We start from the raw sequence: 18,568 nt of genomic DNA on the forward strand, positions 1-18,568 counted from the left end.
AATCACCAGCCCATGGGGAAGCAACTGCAGCCCCTTCTCATCCTCCCCAACAACCCCAGCACCTTCAGCTCCCTGGGGTTGTGCCCTTGTCAAGGGGAGAAGGGGCCATTCTCACAATTTGAGTCTTAAGGCACTTTCCTACTCTGGTCTCGGCAGCCCCAAACGCTGGCATCCACATAATCCATTCCCCGCCTCGGCTGTGCCCAGCCCTGGTGCTGCTGGGCTGAACAGCAAAGGGATGGGAATTCTCTACCCTCCCTCGGTCCCATCTTTCAGGGATACCAGCCACGCACGCACAGACACACACAAAAAAGTTTAGCTGGGAGCTTGGGCAGCTCCAGCTTCCAGACCACCCACACTCCTCCACAACAGCACCGGGAAGAAGGAAGCAGCAGCTCCTGTAACTGCACTCACCTCTGTTGCCCCAACGCAACAGGTATTTGCCCAAGACTCCCGCCTGCTGCCTGCCAACGGCTCCTGCTGCTCCATCCACGTGTCAGAGTCAGACAAGGTGCTCCACACCCGAGAGCCGAGCTGCTGAAGTTGTTCTTACCGGGCAGCACACAAAAGCAGGGCAGTAAGAAACTGATCCAAGTGCCTTGACCAGTGGCATTTGAGTTACCATCCGTGACAGCAGACAGGACATGCCACAGGGGAAAAGCTTCCTGCTCAGGCAAGTTCACCAGAAGATCATCACAAAGACGACAGCAGCGTGGCCCAAGCTCTGTTCCCAATTTCAGCCACGCATCAAAGACCATGCAGGTCAAACAGGCCAAGTGTCATGGAAAGCAAATCCCAAGAGGTGGCTTGGGAGACCCCAGGGGAGCAGGACAACAGGAGATGGCAGATTTATTTACAACAGGACACAAAGAATACGTACATTAATTAAAAATTACAAAGAATACAGAGAAAACACCTCGGGGAAGGGAGAGAAATCAACACTGGCTGAACCTCTCCACTGGGGCAGGGGATACGGAACAAACATCAGAGAATGATCTCACACCAGAACCAACACAGGACCCCACAGCACAGCTGGCTCACGCATCCCTGCTCCCTTTTTCCATCCTTGATTCCTGGCTGGTGAGGCTTTGGTGTGATGGGCGGTGGAAGGAGCTACCAGCTGGAGCTGCTGTGTTGTAGGGGCAAACCACCCAGGCAAGGTGGCTCCCACAGGGGGCACGGCCATTGGTAAAGATCTGGGTCCTCGTGCAGACCTGACAGAAACTCTGATGGCCACAGGGGTTAAAAGGGGCCTCGAGCCCCTCAAGAGTGCACACGTTAGCACTGGTGACAGGGAGGGCGCTGGGATAGAACCCCATCACCACCAGCAGCCGGTCTCTTGGGGACCTGACTGCTCACAAAGCAAAGTTTTCATAGATCTCATCAAAAAACACCTTCTCCCTGCAGCCCTGCCCAAACGTGGCTGGGCTGGGGATGGAGGGAGCCTTCTCCATCACGTGGAACCTTTCCACTGGTAAACAACATTGAAGTGACTAAAATTAAGCACTTTCACCTCTAAAAAGAGCTTCCCACGGGCTGAGCCAGGCATCAAGCCATGGAAAAAGAGGAGCCTGTGGCAGCAAAGCCCGCACCGGCTGTGCCGGAGGGCATGGACCGTTCTGTGGAGAAAAACAAAATACAGCGGTGGGGCGCACACTTGATCTGTTCCCTGGAGGTAGAGAATCTGAGAGGAGGAGAGAGCAGTGAGAGTGGCTGGCACGCGGCGCGGGCAGCAAGAGTGCGTTCCTGGAGACGAGAGAGCTGCTGGGGGCCACCTGCCACCTCCAGCGCCTCCCCCAGGGCCTGCCCGTGCCCCGCGCCAGCCCAGCCCCAATCCGGCATCAGATTGCTTGGCACAAAAGCAGCGTTGGCGCAGCCCACTCTCTGCAGGGCTCTGTGCCACCCCAATGGGCTTCCCAGGAAGCCTGCCCCATTCCCTCATGCAGCTGGAGTGGAGTTATGGACAGAACAAACCCTTGCCATTCCCTCGCGCATCCTTCCAGTACTGTATTCCAGCACCAGCACAATCCCGCCGCTCCCACCGGAACCTTGTGTCCTGCTCCCACCAGCTGCACCTTCCAGAGAGGAAATCACGCCTTCCCTCAGCCCTTCCAGGAGAGGCAGTTGAAGCGGCCTGTGCTGTTCAGAGGGAAGCAGAAGTGATGCCAAGGGTTCTCCATCTCTCTCACGGTGGAATTGCACTTCCCAGGCTCCAAATGGCACCTCCATAAAATTGTAAACACGCTGAAGCCAGGACTTGGAGCGCGCCAGGCTCGTGCTGGGCAAGGCTTCGGGCTCCGTTCGCTTTGCTGTAGTCAAGCTCCCTCTTCTGTGCAGACGTGAAGATAGGAAAGAAACCAGTCCAATATTTGTCCAAATAGTCTCCCTGAATCCTAGAGCACCCTAGGGGCTGGAAGAAAATGTTTTCTCAAGTGTTTCCACTGCTTTCTCAAATCCATTCATCATCAACATAAAAAAAAGGATGAATTAGCAAAAAAAGGGGTTGACTTGTACAGAGGGACATTTCTCTGCTAAAAAAACTCCCTCGAATATGGAACAGGATAATAAAGTTAAAATGTAAGGTATCTACAGACCCGTTTTCCCCCCCAGAAGTAGCCCAGAATCCGTGTACACCGTGCCAAAGTTACATTCCAAACCGAGGAGTTGTTTATTTCTCTTGTTGCTCTCCCACTGGATTTTGTTTCCTTAAAAGAGCTGGGAGGAGATGTGTCCCCTTCGCTCCCAGGAAGACACACATTGAGTGCCTGTGTCTGCCAGGTCCGTGCATCTTCAGTCTATTTTCACCGCGGCATAGATCTTCCGGACGAACATGTAGGCTGCATAGAAGCCAATGGTGCCGGTGAGGAGCCAGAATGACAAGACCATGAGGGCGGTGTAGCCAAAGTACAGTAGGGAGGGAATGAACTCAACAATATCCAGCTGAAAGAGGAGAGGAGGGAAAACCAAGCCAAGTCACATATGGAGGTGACAGGAATTGGCTCCCGCAGAAGCCTGTGCCCTCGTCGAGGGGGAATTCAACAATGGAGGAGAGGGAATCCTCCACTTGATGGATTTCTGCCCACCTGCGAGGTGGGGTTTGGGAACACTGCTGCACAGGTACCACAGGCAGGGACCCCCCTCCCTTCCGTAAGGGCTGTGGGCACCGTAGGCTGGTGAGCGGTCTTGGGCTGCGTGGGACCAGCCAGGACCAGGCTGTCCTGCCACCTCCCTTTTCAAATACAAAACTCTCGCCTAGACAGGCAGCTCTTCCATGCCAGAGGAATAACAATACCTTGTTCACGAAGTAGAAGATGGCATAGATGAGCACATAGAATGCAGATCCTCCAGACACCAGGAAGGTCCTCCACCACCAGCGGTAATCCTGGCAGGATAAAGAGCTTCATTACGCCACAGGCTTCCTTTTCCTATGTAACTGCTACCTTCCTGAGACAGGGACAACCCCACCTATTTTCCTTTGGTTTGGGGCTGGGGAGCTATATTGTCACAGAAGCATTTCCAAACAAAGAGCATGAAACACAGTGAAGCAAACTCAGGTCTGCAGCTCAGCACCCGCTGCCGAGGAACGCAGCTCCTCTGGCGCTGCGCTTCCTTTTGTATGTGGATGGAATGAAATAGGTACTTTGGAAAGAGGCATCAGCTCAAAATTCCCTGCTCCCTGCATCATTTCTGGTACGAAACCACAGTTCCCACCACGGCAGGTAACTGAGTAGTTTCAATTCTCTAAAGCCAGGAGGTGTTAGCACAGCTGGGGAATTGGGCCACACAAGGTTTCTGCTGAGCCGCAGCAGTAACATGACCTGTGCTTTTCCAGGAGCTGCTGAGCCCGTCAACACAGAAATCTCACCTCAGCGCAAAGCTGGAAGTACACCATAACGATGCTGATTTGGGAGCACGACACCACCAGGATGATAAACACCAGGAAGAGAAAACCGAACAGGTAATAGAACTGGTTCTCCCAGATTGCCTGCAACAAGGACACAGCAGAAATCCATTTCCATGCTGTTGTCATCAATCAGCGAATGCAAGCGCAATGCCTAGCAGCTATCCCGAGGGAAAACGAGGGGCCCCTCAGCCTCCAACAGCCAAAACTGCAGATCCAATGCACTTCCCAATGTGTCTTCAGAGGACGGTCTGCAAATACAGCTGCAAGGTAGCTTGTTCATTCTCCTCCATCTCCCCAGCAATGGGACAGTGAAAAATGAAAAACAGGTAGTGGCTGGAATGCCTCAGGGAATGACTTCAGACCAGGACCCCTCTGTGACATAACATTACAGGAAGCTTTTATCCCCGCAGCCCACCTCTCCCTAAAAACACCACTGAACGGCCCAGAAGGACTCTGCCAGCCCCTTCTGCTGCTCCAGTGGCAGCTCCCTCCCTTTGGCACACGAGGAATCCTAGTCAGAAGAATGTGGGTTAAATGCTTACACTGAAGATGAAGAACAGTTCGATGAACATAGCTCCAAAGGGCAGGATGCCAGCCATGAGAATCCTGTGGAGCAGGAAAGACAGATTGTAACCAGCACAACATGACTGCCTGGCCATGATGAGTCCCCAGTAACCATGCTGAGTGCTCCTAATGAGCTCTGCAGCTCCAGATTAAATACATTTCACCCAGTGAATTGCAGAGCCACCCCACTGTTGAGCATACGCTACTTCTGTGAGTAGCAGTCCTACATCAGAACAGCCGAGATTGTCTCCAGCACAGGACTGACCCAAGGAAACACATCTGCCATCTGTCTGTGTCCAGGGACCAGCAGGAGGTGCCATTCAGCAACCAGGGAGAGCAAGCAGAGGGGCTGAACTCAACTCACCACAGTTCCTAGACACTCATCACTCACCCAACAAATTTATTCATATACCACCTCTGCTCCGGGATCTGCCTGGGAATCTGATTGGTCCGGACAGGATTGTCATAGGGCTGTTTGCGAAATCCAAAGTAGTAACCCAGGTAGACCAAAGGCAAGGAGATCCCAAACCACATGCAGAGCAAGGCCACCATGGTAGGGAAAGGCACCTGGAATCACATGGAGAGCCACCCACGTTAGATTGCAGCTCACCTGCCCTATAGTCCTCAGCCAGAGCTGCTCCCTAGTCCATCACCACATTTAGAAAGACATGGTGAAATTAAGCCGGTCCCGGACAGCCCAGTTGCCCTCCTCCCACCTAGCAGGCTGCGGGATGACGGTGGCACCTACCGCTCCAGAGGAGTGTTTCCCCCAGATGAAACAGTTCAGAACAAAGCAGATGCCGAAGACGACGCCCGGGTACAGGGTAGCTGTCTGCAACCACAGGTTAAGAGAAAACTCATCAGAGATCAGCAGATGTTTCTCTCTAACGCATCCCTCGCTGAGGCAGCGCACAGGCAGAGGCGGCGGCCCCCTCTGCTGCAGCATCAGGCTGTGGGGAGGTCTCAAACCATCCTCTGGCTTTGCTACCAGCCATGCCCTGGGGTTCACCCTTCTGTGTCAGCCACGAGGACTCATTCCACGCCAAACCGCTGCAGTACAGCCCAGCTGTGTCCTGCTACCCGCAAACACACATCGAGCTTATCCACATATCCTACTATCCACATACCGGGATACAGAGCACAGAACACATGACTCACACAGAAGGCTCCCTTCTTCCATCGATGCCCCTTCAGAGTCCGGTACAATCGGCCAGCGAAGAATCCACCAAAAACCCTAGGCAGAAACACGCCAAGACAATCAGCGGTTGAAGAGGGAGCAGAGGGGTAGACAGGACAGCACTGCTGTGGGAAGCACCTACCCCATGAACATGAAGAGAAAGCAGGCGGTTGTCATCAACGCACCCCGACTGGAAGGTGACAGCATCCCCAGCATAGCCACGACTGGAAAAAGAGGATAGAGAACAGCAGCTCTGAGTTAGACATGCTGGCCAGGATCCTATCCCACAGCCTCCTAGAATCCTTGCCTTCTACACAGACCTCATTTCCTTCCAAGCATAATGCACCCACAGCCTCCAGAGCTGCCCAGGAGAGGAAGCCACAGCTTTGATTTCAAACTACAGAGCAGGCTTTAGCCTCATTCTCCTCGAGGTGACAACACAGGTAGTTCAGAGGGCAACCCACCATCTTTCAGCCCACTGTCACCCAGGTCTCATATCCTGAGACCAAACAAACCCCCAAAAGTGCCTTCAGCTGGGAAACGCTATCCAGGAACTCTGAAACGCTCCACATAGGCCTGTTGCCTCAACAAACTCTGCAGCAGGAAGCAGCCCTATGTGCCCTCACTCGAGCTAAGGCGAGCATAGGCTGAAGTCAACAGGAGCTACAAAACACCCTAGAGCATCATTCCTCTTCTCCTTAGGCACCCCACACGACATGGGCCACTTACAGATGACAATTAGGATCATACAGAAGAGCTGGATTCCAGAACCCAGGAGAGAGCTGAGGATCATAGGATACTGTGGAGGCCTGAAGACATCTCCATGCACAAGTTTCCAACCAGATTCCTCCATAGTATCTTCCTGTAGCAACAACAGGAAAAGAAGGTGTTTCAAGCCAATTTAGTGTTGGGAATGAAGGTCCTGCCACAGCCAGGCTAAGATGTTCATTTCTCTGTATCCAGTTCTTCTATGGAACTGTATTGCTTTAGCTAAACTTCCCTCCTTAAAACAGCTCAGCCCTGAACTGCCGGCGCCAGGGCACGCATTTATGGAACTGCCTGCAGTCATCACTCAGGCCTGAAGACATTCAAGCTGGCCACCTGCCACGGTGCACAGAACTGAAGGTGTCATCACAGCACGTGACAGAACTGCCCCTCCAATACTCAGGGCTCAAAGCAAAATGAGGTAAGGAAAAAGACAACACATCCGAGCTTTCAGACCAGATCCCTTCCCACCTCTGCTTCCCTCCCTCTCCGATCCCAGCCCCAAGAACACACACATACAATGTCATCTTCCTTGTTGTAGTTGGCAATGTCCTTCCGGAGAGTCCGGATGATGATCATGCTGAGAATACCTGGAAACAAGCACAAACTGGGTTGGGCTCAGAGGCTCCCACGTGGCTATGCTGCTCTCACAATGTGCAACTACATGGCTCCCATCAACACAGCTCTGGCTTGGAGCAGAGCCTTGAGTCATTAGCCACCTCTCCCAGCCTTCAGCAAATGCAGGAACAAAACCCCAGGGAGCAGAAAAGGCAGCATTCCTGCAGGAATGGGGCACTGAGGCCTTCCTGTGTTTTTTTTTTTCCTTAAATACAGACATTCAAGATGTATGTTAACCACATTCTGCTCCCCCAGCTATCCTAGCTGAAAAGCAGAAGTGGGCAACAGCCTGAGCCCATGGGGTGCTGCCTGAACTGCGGGGGTTTATGTGCCAGTGTTGTTTCCTGGCCCTCCTGATGAGGTTCAGACACAGCCACCCTCACCGAGCCGCCTGCAGCTGAGGCTTAGAGAAAGTTCCCTGCAGATAAATCATAGAATCATGTAATGGTTTGGGTCAGACGGGACCTCAGAGCCCATCCAGTTCCACTCCCCTGCCATGGGCAGGGACACCTCCCACTGCATCAGGTTGCTAAAGGCAAAGCCTTCTTGACCCCACACATCTCACTCACCTGAAAGGAAAAAGACGACCACAACCGAGTTAATGATAGAGAACCAATGAATCTGCACATCGCTCATGGTCAGGTAGGTGTCCCAGCGGGAAGCCCACTTAATGTCACTCTCCTGAAAGAACAGCAAAGCTCTTCTCACACCAGCACATTCCCAATGTGTTCCACAACACCTCTGTGACAGACACTTGGAGCACCAACTGCCAGCCAGCTTCCCATCACTCTCTCACCTCCCAGCGGACAGAGTAGGTGAAGAGTAACTGGTTCTCTTTAGAAGGATCTATTTCCTGAGGGGCAGAGCCCGTAGCTTCAGGCAGGGTGCACATACTCTTCTCATCAGCCTTCAAGTCTGTGAGGGAAAACATGGCACCAGGTCAGCCCTTCTCTCAGGATCCTCTCCCACTGCCCATCCCAGCCCAGGCACCTTCATGGCCCTGGGTGCAGTTACTCCAAAAATCGCAGGGGAAGCTCTCATTCCCTTCTCACCCACACTGCAGGCTACAAAACTACTCTGCTGGTAGAAGAGGACGATCATTAACAAACTGTACAGAAGAGCTATGCCCAGGCATTTCCTTAACCAGAAGGATAAAAGCCAGAGGCTCCGAAGCCACGGACCTGGACTATGAACAAATCCTCTATTCCATGTATCACACTGAGAAAGATGGCCTCTTCGGCAGCCTTGGAGGGTTGCATGGGATGATCCACACGATGAGCAACTTCCCTTCAAGACACCTATTTCACGTTGGGCTCGCTGGGGCGGGAGAGCTCTCCCCGTGCCCACCATTTTAACATTCAATACCCTTGAACAATTCCAACCTTCCCGTGGGTCTCTGTCCTAGCACACAAGAGTGCCGAGGGGAGATCTGGACCCCATGCAGACTTTGTGCTAGATGATACAGTGCAAAAAAAAAAAAAAACCCCAAACCTCAGACTCCAACATTTTACATGAATTAATTTTCCAGGGACTGCATTTCAAGGATCTCTATTTTTGGTCCTTCCTTAATAACAAAAGGTTTTACAATCCAGACTCCCTCACTGCTGTGCAACAAGACCACAACAGCAGCAACAACAGGCACCCTGATACATGAGTGGTCTTCGACTCCTGACCCTGCAAGAGCTTCTGCTCCTTTGTCCCCTCCTTAAGAGCCTCTTACCTTCCAGCTTAATACTTTGGGGAATGACTTCAAAGCGCACAACCCTGTAGGTGGGCTCCTGGTTCTCTTCCACATCCTCTCTGTGGTAGTAAAGGATGAAGGAGAGGTGGTTGTGCAGGTAGAACTGAAACAGATTAACATGAAAGGAAACATTAGCACCCCCAGGGAGGAAAAGGCAAAGTCCAGAAGCAACGACTGCACAAAGCGGCTTCAGTGCAGAAAACTACAGGTTCCGACTGTGCCCAGATGCACTGTGCTACAGGGCAAGACCAGGCTAAGCTTTCCAAGGCTAAAAGAGCAAAAGGAGGGAACAGAGAGGTTTAGAAGGTAACACCTTGGCCACTCCAAGCACCAGAGACAGTGTTTCGGGCTATTTTTGGTCAGGAAATAGAGTATCTTAAACCTCAAATATACATTCCAGGGCAGCAGAATCATCAGTTTTAGGTTGGAAAGACCTCAGTAGCTACAACCCTGAGTTTCCTGATGGCTTTTTCTCCTGGCCAGCAAGCCGTTACTCAGCCTCTTGGGACCCACAGCCCAGCTTGCTCTTTCGGAGGGCCCATCCCTCCCCTGTCAGCTGAACAAAGTGCAGCAGACAGCAGGGTCATTTGCCGTAACAACAGGCTCAAGCGATCAGAGCTGCGTCTGCAGCTCCGCATCGGCGTACAATAAACGGATATGTCTGCTGAGTCAAGCAGGTAAACCTAGGGCACACATGCACGGGACATATCTGCAGCAATACACAGGCTACAATTCCATTTGCAAACTCAAGCAGCTTCTCCTCCAATAAACACTTGATTTTTGTTAATACGAGATGCCCCAAAGCCACTAAAGATGAGCTGTGCTTCAGAGCACGTTGCCTCTGTCCTATGGAGGGGAACCTACTGCATGAGGCTGTCCAGCGTTAGTCAGTGAGTCAAAGCCAGGGCTCTGGCTGTCATGTCAGCAGACCAGCACCCTCCCTCTTCTTCCAGTAAGAAATCTCTCCCATATTTCCACTCTTATAAATCTCTTTGGTTGTATTCCCAGTCCTGATACTCTCTGTTAGACATCTGAAGCCTCTGAGCAACTCTGGGCACCCCTCAGACAGCATCTGGATTCTCTACCTTGTTACCGTCCATAAACCCAAGCCTGTATCCATGCTCGAACTGCACATCTTTCTCCTTCTTCTTCTCCTCTTCTTCACGATTGGAATAAAACTCCAGCCGTGTTGCCACAGGGAGGTTGTCAGCAATGCTGAAAATACAGATTTCAGATCACATCTGTCCACAACACGGAATCCCCACTAACTCAAACCCACACTCAAGAGGACTCACAGGTGGACATAGTAGTCCTCCCTGATCCGTTCAGCCATCAGTTTGCTCTGCCCCACTGTCAGAGTGACCGGCGTATTGGGAAGGTTGCACAGCACTTCACATTTCTTCTCCACATTCATGGAAACCTGGAAGGGGGTATTTACAATTCGGTCCCCCCGAAGAACCTCACCTGGAAAACAAGAAAACAAGGGCAGGGTTGAAGAAGACCAGGTTTCTTGCCACTGACCCTGCCACGGGGCTGGCTACATGCTGTGCGGCTGAAATGATGATAGGAGGTCTCCTTTGCTACCACAGAGACAGAGATAAGACTGAAGGATAGTTTAGCTATTCTTTTGGAAGTAGCACGCACTACTTGATGTTGCTGGAGCACCTCCCATCCAAGGACAGGCTGAGAGTTGGGATTGTTCAGCCTGGGGCAGAGAAGGCTCCAGGAAGACCTTAGAGCAGATTCCAGTACTGAAAGGGACTCCAGGGAAGCTGTGGAGGTGCTCTTGATCAGGGAGTGCAGGGATAGGATGAGGGGGAACAGTTTTCAGCTGAAAGAGGGGAGATTGAGATAAGATTTTAGGAAGAAATGTTTTCCTGTGTGGGTGGGGAGGCCCTGGCCAAGGTTGCCCAGAGCAGTGGTGGCTGCCCCATCCCTGGGGGTCTTCAAGTCCAGGTTGGATGGGGCTTGGAGCAACCCTGACACAGTGGGAGGTGTCCCTGCTCGTGGGTGGTCGGGGAACTGAATGGGCTTTGAAGTCCCTTCCAGCCCAAACCATTCCATGATCCTACTTATGAATATTACATGCTCTTCCTCAGGAAAGGCATTTCCTCTTTCCAGTGTACAGACATCCTCATTTGCCAACAGCCGGTATATCACAAACTAGAGGAAGAAGGCTCTCCACAAACAGTTTATTAGAGATGGCATCTGCAATGGCTTTTCCTCCTGGAAACACACAAGTGACAGCCACTCGCTGCCAGGGAACATGCTGTTCAGCAGATACGCACCCAGGTTCTCAGCCTTGTATGTTATCTTGGTGGGCTGGCAGAAGGGCAACGAGTAGTACTCATATGGCAGCTGAGTTCGTGAGCTGGTGAGCTTCACAGCCTGGAAGAAGAACAGAAGGATTATTCCCATGGAAGAACTCAGTTTCCCGCCCTCTCGGACCATCCAGAAGCTGAAGCTTACAGCGAGGCACCTCCCTTAAAGCTCACCTTGGGGAGCTGTTAAATATAAAACAAAAGGAGACAGATAACTCCTGGGAGAGCTCCATCTTTGTTTCCTTTTGCACAATTCCTAGATGTACATTCCTACACTATCATTCAGCAGCAACTGGTTCACAAACAGAGAAACACTTGGTCACAAACTGAGAAATGTCACAAATTTATGACTCTGTGGAGCCTGAAAAAACAACAAAGAGCCCCAAAGAGATCCAGGAGTCTTATTTCATCCAGGACTGAAGTTATTTCCTCAAAAAACCCTGATGTCACCCTGGACCTTGAGGTCTGGCGCCTAGCGACAAGGAGCTCAGCAATGGTCACCTTTGTGAGGAAAGGCAGAGAGCCATTGGAGCAGGAAGACAGCGGATGGTGACAAAACCCCAACCATTTCTGGAGATCCCACAAATGGGGTGGCAGAAGGGAAGTGCAGAGATATCCCACGCCAGCCAAAGCCACCGAAAAACAGAAGGGTTTTGTAAGGCAGCCAAGCTCATTTATTGGAAGAGCGCTGTGCCTTATCACTTGAGGAAGCATTTGGCTTATTAAATCCCTTTGAGAACAGCCATTCCAGTGCCTCCTTCTTCTAGAATTCTTACTGTAGCCACAGGCAAGTCTCATTTGCTTAAAAATAGCCTACATCTGGCAGCCTGTGGCCAAAGAGACCAAAGAGACAAATGTGTTGTGCTTCCCACGGGAGCAGCCAACCTCAGCACCCTGGAGGCTGCTGGATTTTGCTGAGACAGAGGCTACAGCTTTAGAAAAATAAATGAATGGGGCTATGAATTGCTGATGTCTGGAAACAACGCCTGGCTGCCTCCTGTAGGGGTGAGGCGGTTCCATCCTTCACTATCAGCAATACTGCAGGAATAGCTCTTCAGCACAGCTGGCCTGTGCAATCTGCAGCACCCAAGGACAAACGCCTGCACTTGGAAAGGGCTTATCATGGATTTCACTTGGCCTGAAGACACAACATGAGCAAACTGGGTAGGAAAGTGAAGAGCTCTGATTCCACCATGCATCTTCCACCAAAAGGAACACCCTCAATACTCGCTCAGGGTCAGGTCTAATGCTGGAGATTAATTAATTAATTAATGCCAACTCTGATTATATCCACCCCAAAGCTACAGGGGGAACGAGGCCTCCTTTTCTAATCAGAGCCACATATGAGGATTCTGGCACAACTGGTGAAGGAATTTGGTAGAGGAGATCAGGACCGAGAAGAGAATCGTATGGAAAAGCTGCAGGGTAAGGTGATGACAGCAACCACCCATAGGCTGCTCATCCCCAGTGCCCTGCACCAACGCTGTGAAGAAGAGAAAGTATCTGTCCCCAAAATGTAACAGGATCCCCAGATTTGATTTTCTAGTCCCGCTTAGTTGCTATGATATAAAGAAGGGGGAAAACAAACCACAGATACACCCAAAGCAGACTAACAGCTCCATTTGAGTTCAACCTACCTTTATTTCTACGGGATCATTGCGGTGGAAGTTGATAGGAGCCACGCCAGGTACATAGAAAGATTTGGATCCATGCAGCAGTGTCAGCAGGACCAGCAAGTGTCTGAGCCTTTCCTGCAAGAGAAGGAACTTTAAAATCCAACAGGAACATGTGAACAACAGTAGGGGTGGGCAACCACACTGCAAGGTTTCATCCCAGATATGTGAAAGGCTGCGCAGCCAGGCAATTAAACACAAATTAAATGGAGAAAGCTGCTCTTCACTTTTTTTTTGTGACTCTCTCCAAGGCCCTTTTCACACCGTTGCATCTTGGTGTCTTCATCTGCAACCAGGAAATCCTCAGCTGTGCTCAGCCCCAAGGAAAATGCACTTATCCATAACACACTTCCTCTCGCAGGCTGTCACCTGCCTTCTCTGCTCCCACCCACGCAACACCCTCGTGTTAGAGAACTCCACAGATCACCACAGAAGAAGGTGTTGGCCCTGGCACTGGAATTCTGTTGGCTCTGCATGCCAGGAGTTACCCTGCAGCTGCTTACAGACCGATGTTCACACACCACAGCCCTCAGTGATCAGGGTAGGGCATGGTCTGACTGATCAACTGCCTGCTGCGTCCAAAGGGATGCTCACATCACCACTCCCTCCTGTACTGCTCCTCTTTCCTCACTGCTCTGCGTCACAACACAGCAAAAAGGTCTGCACCCCTTCTTCAGCTCTGTGGGACTCCAAACCAGGCCCCGTATCTTTACACTTTAACAGACTTTGCTGTTCCCATGGTCCCTTGGGAAGGCTGTGAAATGAAAATCGAGCTTTAAAGAGTATTAGAGAGCAGCAGCTTGGCTGGATTAGAATATCAGATCTGCTGTAATCTCATTGTATCACCAGCTTCAGCCCACGCTCCTACTCTCCCTGCATTTACAGCACCATCAGAAAACAACATAAAACTCTATAGAGTCTGGACTGGGACAACCTCTCAGCCTGTCCTCATATGGAAGGTGCTCCAGCCCTCAGATCATCTCTGTGGCCTCCTCTGGACTTGCTCCAACAGCTCCACGTCCATCCTGTGCTGGGGACTCCAGAACTGGACCCAGGGCTCCAGGTGGGGTCTCACCAGAGCAGAGCAGAGGGCAGAATCCCCTCCCTCACCCTGCTGGTCCCACTGCTTTGGATACAGCCTAGGACTCGACTGGCTTTCTGAGCTGTGAGCACTGCCAGCTCATGTTGAGATTCTCCTCCCAAAGCACCCCCGGTCCCTCTCCGCAGGGCTGTTCCAAATCCATTCCCCACCCAGCCTATATTTGTGCTTGGGACTGCCCCGACTCAGGTGAAGGACCTTGCCATTGGTCTTTTGAACTCCATGAGGTTCGCACAGGCCCACCTCTCCAAGTCCCTCTGGATGGCACCACATTTTGTCTTCTCTGATCTTATAAGGGAGCTCGGTGACTCTTTGGCAGGAAAAGCAGTGGAAGGAAACAGAGCTCTCATCCTACCTCATGCTCCAGAGCAGCCACAACCTGCAGCAATTCCCTTCCTCCATCTGTCACCACAGTCCCAGGCACAGCACAACGCTACTTAACAAACCCCAGGCCCCAGCAGTGCGATCCTGGCCCAGAACAGCTTGCAAGGTGACAAGCCTAGAACCGAGCTTCAGAAAGTGCTCAGCAGACAGACCAGCCTGTTGAAGATGCAGTTTCTGATGACACCTTTGGCAGAAATCAGTCTTCTTGCATACAGATGACGATGACTCAGGCGGCACCAGGCAACAGAGGAGACAAGAGAAGGGCTGTAGAGAGCCTCATCAGGGAAAAGCGTTTGGTAGCATGGAATGGGAATGCTGCTATGCACAGGTGGAGGGAACTCTGGAGGTGAAACGTGAAGGAAAAGCCCAGTGCAGGCTTGGGCCCATGGGCCTTTCTTGTCAGGATCTTTGCTCTTGTACAGACAGATGTGCTTTGTCCTTTCCAAACAAAGGCAGCAGTTTCACTACAGTGCAGGCACACGCCACAACATCTGCGTAACTGATGGGACTGGCCAGCAATCGTCATGTTTGGGAGATGACTGCAAGTGAAACCGTCTCCTAGGCAAGGCAGCACCTGCAGGACGGAAGGCTGCTTTAGTCCAGTCATGGAGCATGGGTGAGGCACGGGCTTCCAGCAGACACCACCTCCTCAGACTTTACAACTATGTACATTCCAAGTGACCTCTTGGATGTCAGCCTTGCATCCCAGGTGCCAGGACATCGTACAGCGCCGCAAAAAGTGGCACACAAATACACCCAGCCCCAGATCGAGAAGCTGCACATGTACAAAACCCATATGGATTGACTACACCTTATTATTTTCCTGCATGCACACACACAGATGCACACTCGCAAAAGAACCTTCCTTGGGAGGACATGAAACAAGTGACAGAAGTGATCTCCTTCCCTCTCCCTCCTCCACCTCCTCTCTCTCCCCTTTCTCTCTCTCCCTCTTTCCCCCATTCTCCCCACCCCGTGAGACAACTTCAAATCTATTTCCAATGTCACTATATTTATTCTGCACACGGGACCTTGACAGAAGCCACACTCTGATTTCCCTGGCAGAAAGCAGCCTGGGGAGATCCCAGCAGGAAGCCAGGCAGTGCGTGTCACCCCAGGAACCCCCAGCACAGCACAGGCAAGACCCTGCCAGCCCTGCTGCAGCCCCTGCTCCTCCAGCCCCCTCGGCTGCTTACCCAGCCCCACATGGCTCCCCTAAGGAAAGCAGCCACTGCCCTGAAGGCTGCGGGATCCCTCTTGACAGGTTCTGAAGATCTATTCCTGTAATCAACCTTAGAACAAAGCACTCAGCTCTAACAATAAATCAGCTCAGCCCTTCTTGGCAGCCACTCTCACCCAGTATCATCCTGTGGACAGCAATGAGCACGGAAGGTCGCACCCAGAGCCCCTCCCAGAAGGTGCTTCTGGATGGCTATCACTACAGCTGCTGTTCACAAACAATTTCAGGACACAGTTCCTCTGGTTTAGAACAACTCTCACTACACCACCATTTTCTGGGAATTCCCAACAAGCCTGCAGGTCTGCACACTGCGCTGCCAAACCAGAGGACTGAAATCCCAGACAGACTAAGAAAAGAGGTCCCACAACACATGCACGGCATTGCCGCACACACGTGGTGCTTCCCTACAGCTTAGAGAATCCCAGAATCGTTTGGTTAGAAAAGATCTTTGAGATCATTAAGTCCAACTGTACCTGTCCACTACTGAACCACCCCAGAGCACCTCATTTGCCTGGCTTTTAAATCCCTTCAGAGATGGTGACTGAAGTGCTGCCCTAGGCAGCCTCTGCCAGTGCCTGAGAACCCCATCCGTGAAGGAATATTTCCTGATATCCAACCTAACCCTCCTCTGGCACAACTTGAGGCCATTTGCTCTAATTCCATCACTTCTTACTCGGGAGAAAAGCCCAGCACCCACTTCACCACAAACTCCTTTCTGGGAGCTGCACAGAGCGATGAGGTCTCCCCTCAGCCTCTTCTTCCCCACACTAAACAGCCCCAGGTCCCTCAGCTGCTCCCAGAACCCCTGGGCTCCAGCTCCTTCCCCAGTTCCGTTCCCTTCTCCTGACACGCTCCAGCCTCTCAATGTGAGGGCCCAAAACTGAACCCAGGATTCAAGGAGCAGCCTCACCAGCGCTGAGTGCAGGAAGACAATCCCTGCCCTGCTCCTGCTGGCCACCCCATGGCTGAGCCAAGCCAGGATGCTGGTGGCCTTGGCCACCTGGGCCACTGCTGGCTCATGTTCAGCTGTTGTCGACCAGCACCCAAGGTCCTTTTCTTCCAGGCAACTTTCCAGCTGCTCTTACCCGAGTCTGGAGCATTGCAGGTGGTTGTTATGACCAAAGTGCAAAACCTGGCATTCAGCCTTGTTGAACTTCATACCATGGTGTCCTCAAAGCCACCAGTGCAGAGTCCAAACACCAGGGTTTATTTAAGGGAAGCGAACAAGCAGCACTTCCCTGTGGTGCTCTGCCAGCGTGATCCAATGGAACCCTGAAGGTGCAGGGCTGGGTCTTCGCCTCCAGCACACCCCTCCTCAGGTCACCAGCACATGTTTCCTACAGACCGACAGCACGAGGAAGCCCTTGGGCAGCAGCAATTCCAAACGATCTGCATTTTAGCAGGGCTGGCAACATATTAGGGCTGGTTTGGGTCTCACAGATTCTCAATCCATGCACTAACTGAAGAGCATGATATGGGATTTGCTCAATGGCAGAAAAAAGAAGCAGGAAACCACAAGGATGGATGTGGATGAACGAGACAATGGGCACTGCCCCATCTCTTTCCGCAGGAGGCAGGAACCATCGAACAGCCTTCACCAAGAGCTTTTACCTCGCAAAGACAGTTTCCAGGAGAAACAGTAAATACAGCCTGTGCGGAGCCATGCGTCCCAACAAACTCTCACAGCTCCCGTATCCCATTCTACTTGGCCAGACTGTTTAATATGGTGACTGAGGAGGAAGAGCTAACCCGTTCATTTGTGGGAAGAAACAAATCCATATATAACCAAGCAAACTAAAGCTCTCTCCCACATTCAACATTTATTCCAGCCTCAGAGATGTCTGCAGAAGCGCAGTGTCACCAGCTCGCCACCCCGCCAAGGTACCAGCACAACACTTCCTCCTTCCTTGAAGCCCTCCTTGATCCGTGTTCACGACAATTGTTTGGACAACTGTTTACCACATCCTTGCCCAGCTCACCCTCAAGCTCAGAGAAGCCCCTGGAAGCTTTTTGCAAGGAGGCAAGCCCTGCAGTGACACTGATTCTGGAGAGCCCCTCTGACACCAGGAGAGCTGTCAGCCATTCTCTCTGCCTTCTGTAATGGAGAAGACTGTGAGGGAATTCCCAGCAGCACCACCGTAAGCTCTCAAAGCCAGCTCGGACAGTCCCTCCCCACTGCCTGAGAGGAAGTGAGTGGAGCATGGAGTTGCTCAATGGAAATAAATGAAAACCTCAGCTCTTCCAGTCTCCCCCCCAGTTTCTGCCAATCTCTACCTACACAAGTCACCCCACATCCCCCTCTCTGGCCAGCAGCAGCCTTGGACCATCGCTTGTTCCTGCAGCACGGCGCCAAGGAAACATCCTGTGGAAGCAGGAAGGAAAACTGGCATTTCTGCGACAAGACAGTGAACGTCTCGGCAGCTCATTTTCTCCTCCGTGCACAGCACCGCTGCTCGCCTGCCTTAGCAAACTCCCACCAGCAACACCAGTCCGACAAGGATTCAGGGAATAGTAAGCACGGAGATGCGGGGAAGACAAGCGGCCGCTCGCAGCCCGGCTCGGTGACCACTGCGGGAGCCCCGCAGTCCCCGCGCCGGACGGGGCAAGCGCTTCCCCGGGAGAGCCGCAGAGGAAGGAGGGAGAGAGGGCTGCCGCTCCTCACAGCCCGCAGCGCCCGCCGCCGCCGGGCAGAGCCCCCAGGCAGGCCCCAAGTGCCCCCCGCCCCGACTCCGCGCTGCTCAGAGAGGCCGGGGATAGACGGGGCCGGGGCTCGAGGGGCCTGGGCTTGGGAGCGCGAGGCCGGGACCGGCGAGGCCAGTGCTGGCAAAGCCGGGAGCCAGAGGGTCGGGGGCCGCGGGGCCGGACCGGGCCGGGCCGCACTCACCATCCCCGCCGCCGCCATCTTGGATCCACGTGTCGGCGCTGACGTCAGCGGAAGCGGCCCGTGGTTGGCTGCGGGGCCCATCGCCATGGCGACAGCGGCCGCGCCGCGCCGGGCCCAGGAGCGCCGACCTGCCGCCGCACACACTGCCGCGGGCAGGCAGGGACGGGCTCAGCGGCGCTGCTGAGAGGGCGGACAGGC

At 52.6% G+C, this 18,568-nt stretch overlaps 1 protein-coding gene across 1 annotated transcript; it reads right to left on the reverse strand.

The window, feature by feature from the left end:
- Nucleotides 1-793: 793 nt before the first annotated feature.
- On the reverse strand, nt 794-18,493 carry TM9SF4 (transmembrane 9 superfamily member 4). The gene is made up of 18 exons (XM_054081220.1): nt 18,371-18,493; nt 12,728-12,841; nt 11,058-11,157; nt 10,065-10,233; nt 9,855-9,984; nt 8,749-8,872; nt 7,825-7,943; nt 7,598-7,709; nt 6,930-7,000; nt 6,375-6,507; nt 5,788-5,869; nt 5,627-5,702; nt 5,217-5,300; nt 4,860-5,035; nt 4,447-4,510; nt 3,866-3,985; nt 3,293-3,382; nt 794-2,940 (listed from the first exon to the last, which is right to left on the reverse strand). The coding sequence occupies exons 1-18, from the start codon at nt 18,455-18,457 to the stop codon at nt 2,791-2,793; spliced, it is 2,001 nt and encodes a 666-aa protein (XP_053937195.1). The 5' UTR covers nt 18,458-18,493; the 3' UTR covers nt 794-2,790.
- Between the last annotated feature and the right edge of the window lie 75 nt (nt 18,494-18,568).

The sequence above is a fragment of the Cuculus canorus genome, chromosome 16 (genome assembly GCF_017976375.1).
Source record: "Cuculus canorus isolate bCucCan1 chromosome 16, bCucCan1.pri, whole genome shotgun sequence".
NCBI lineage: Eukaryota > Metazoa > Chordata > Aves > Cuculiformes > Cuculidae > Cuculus > Cuculus canorus.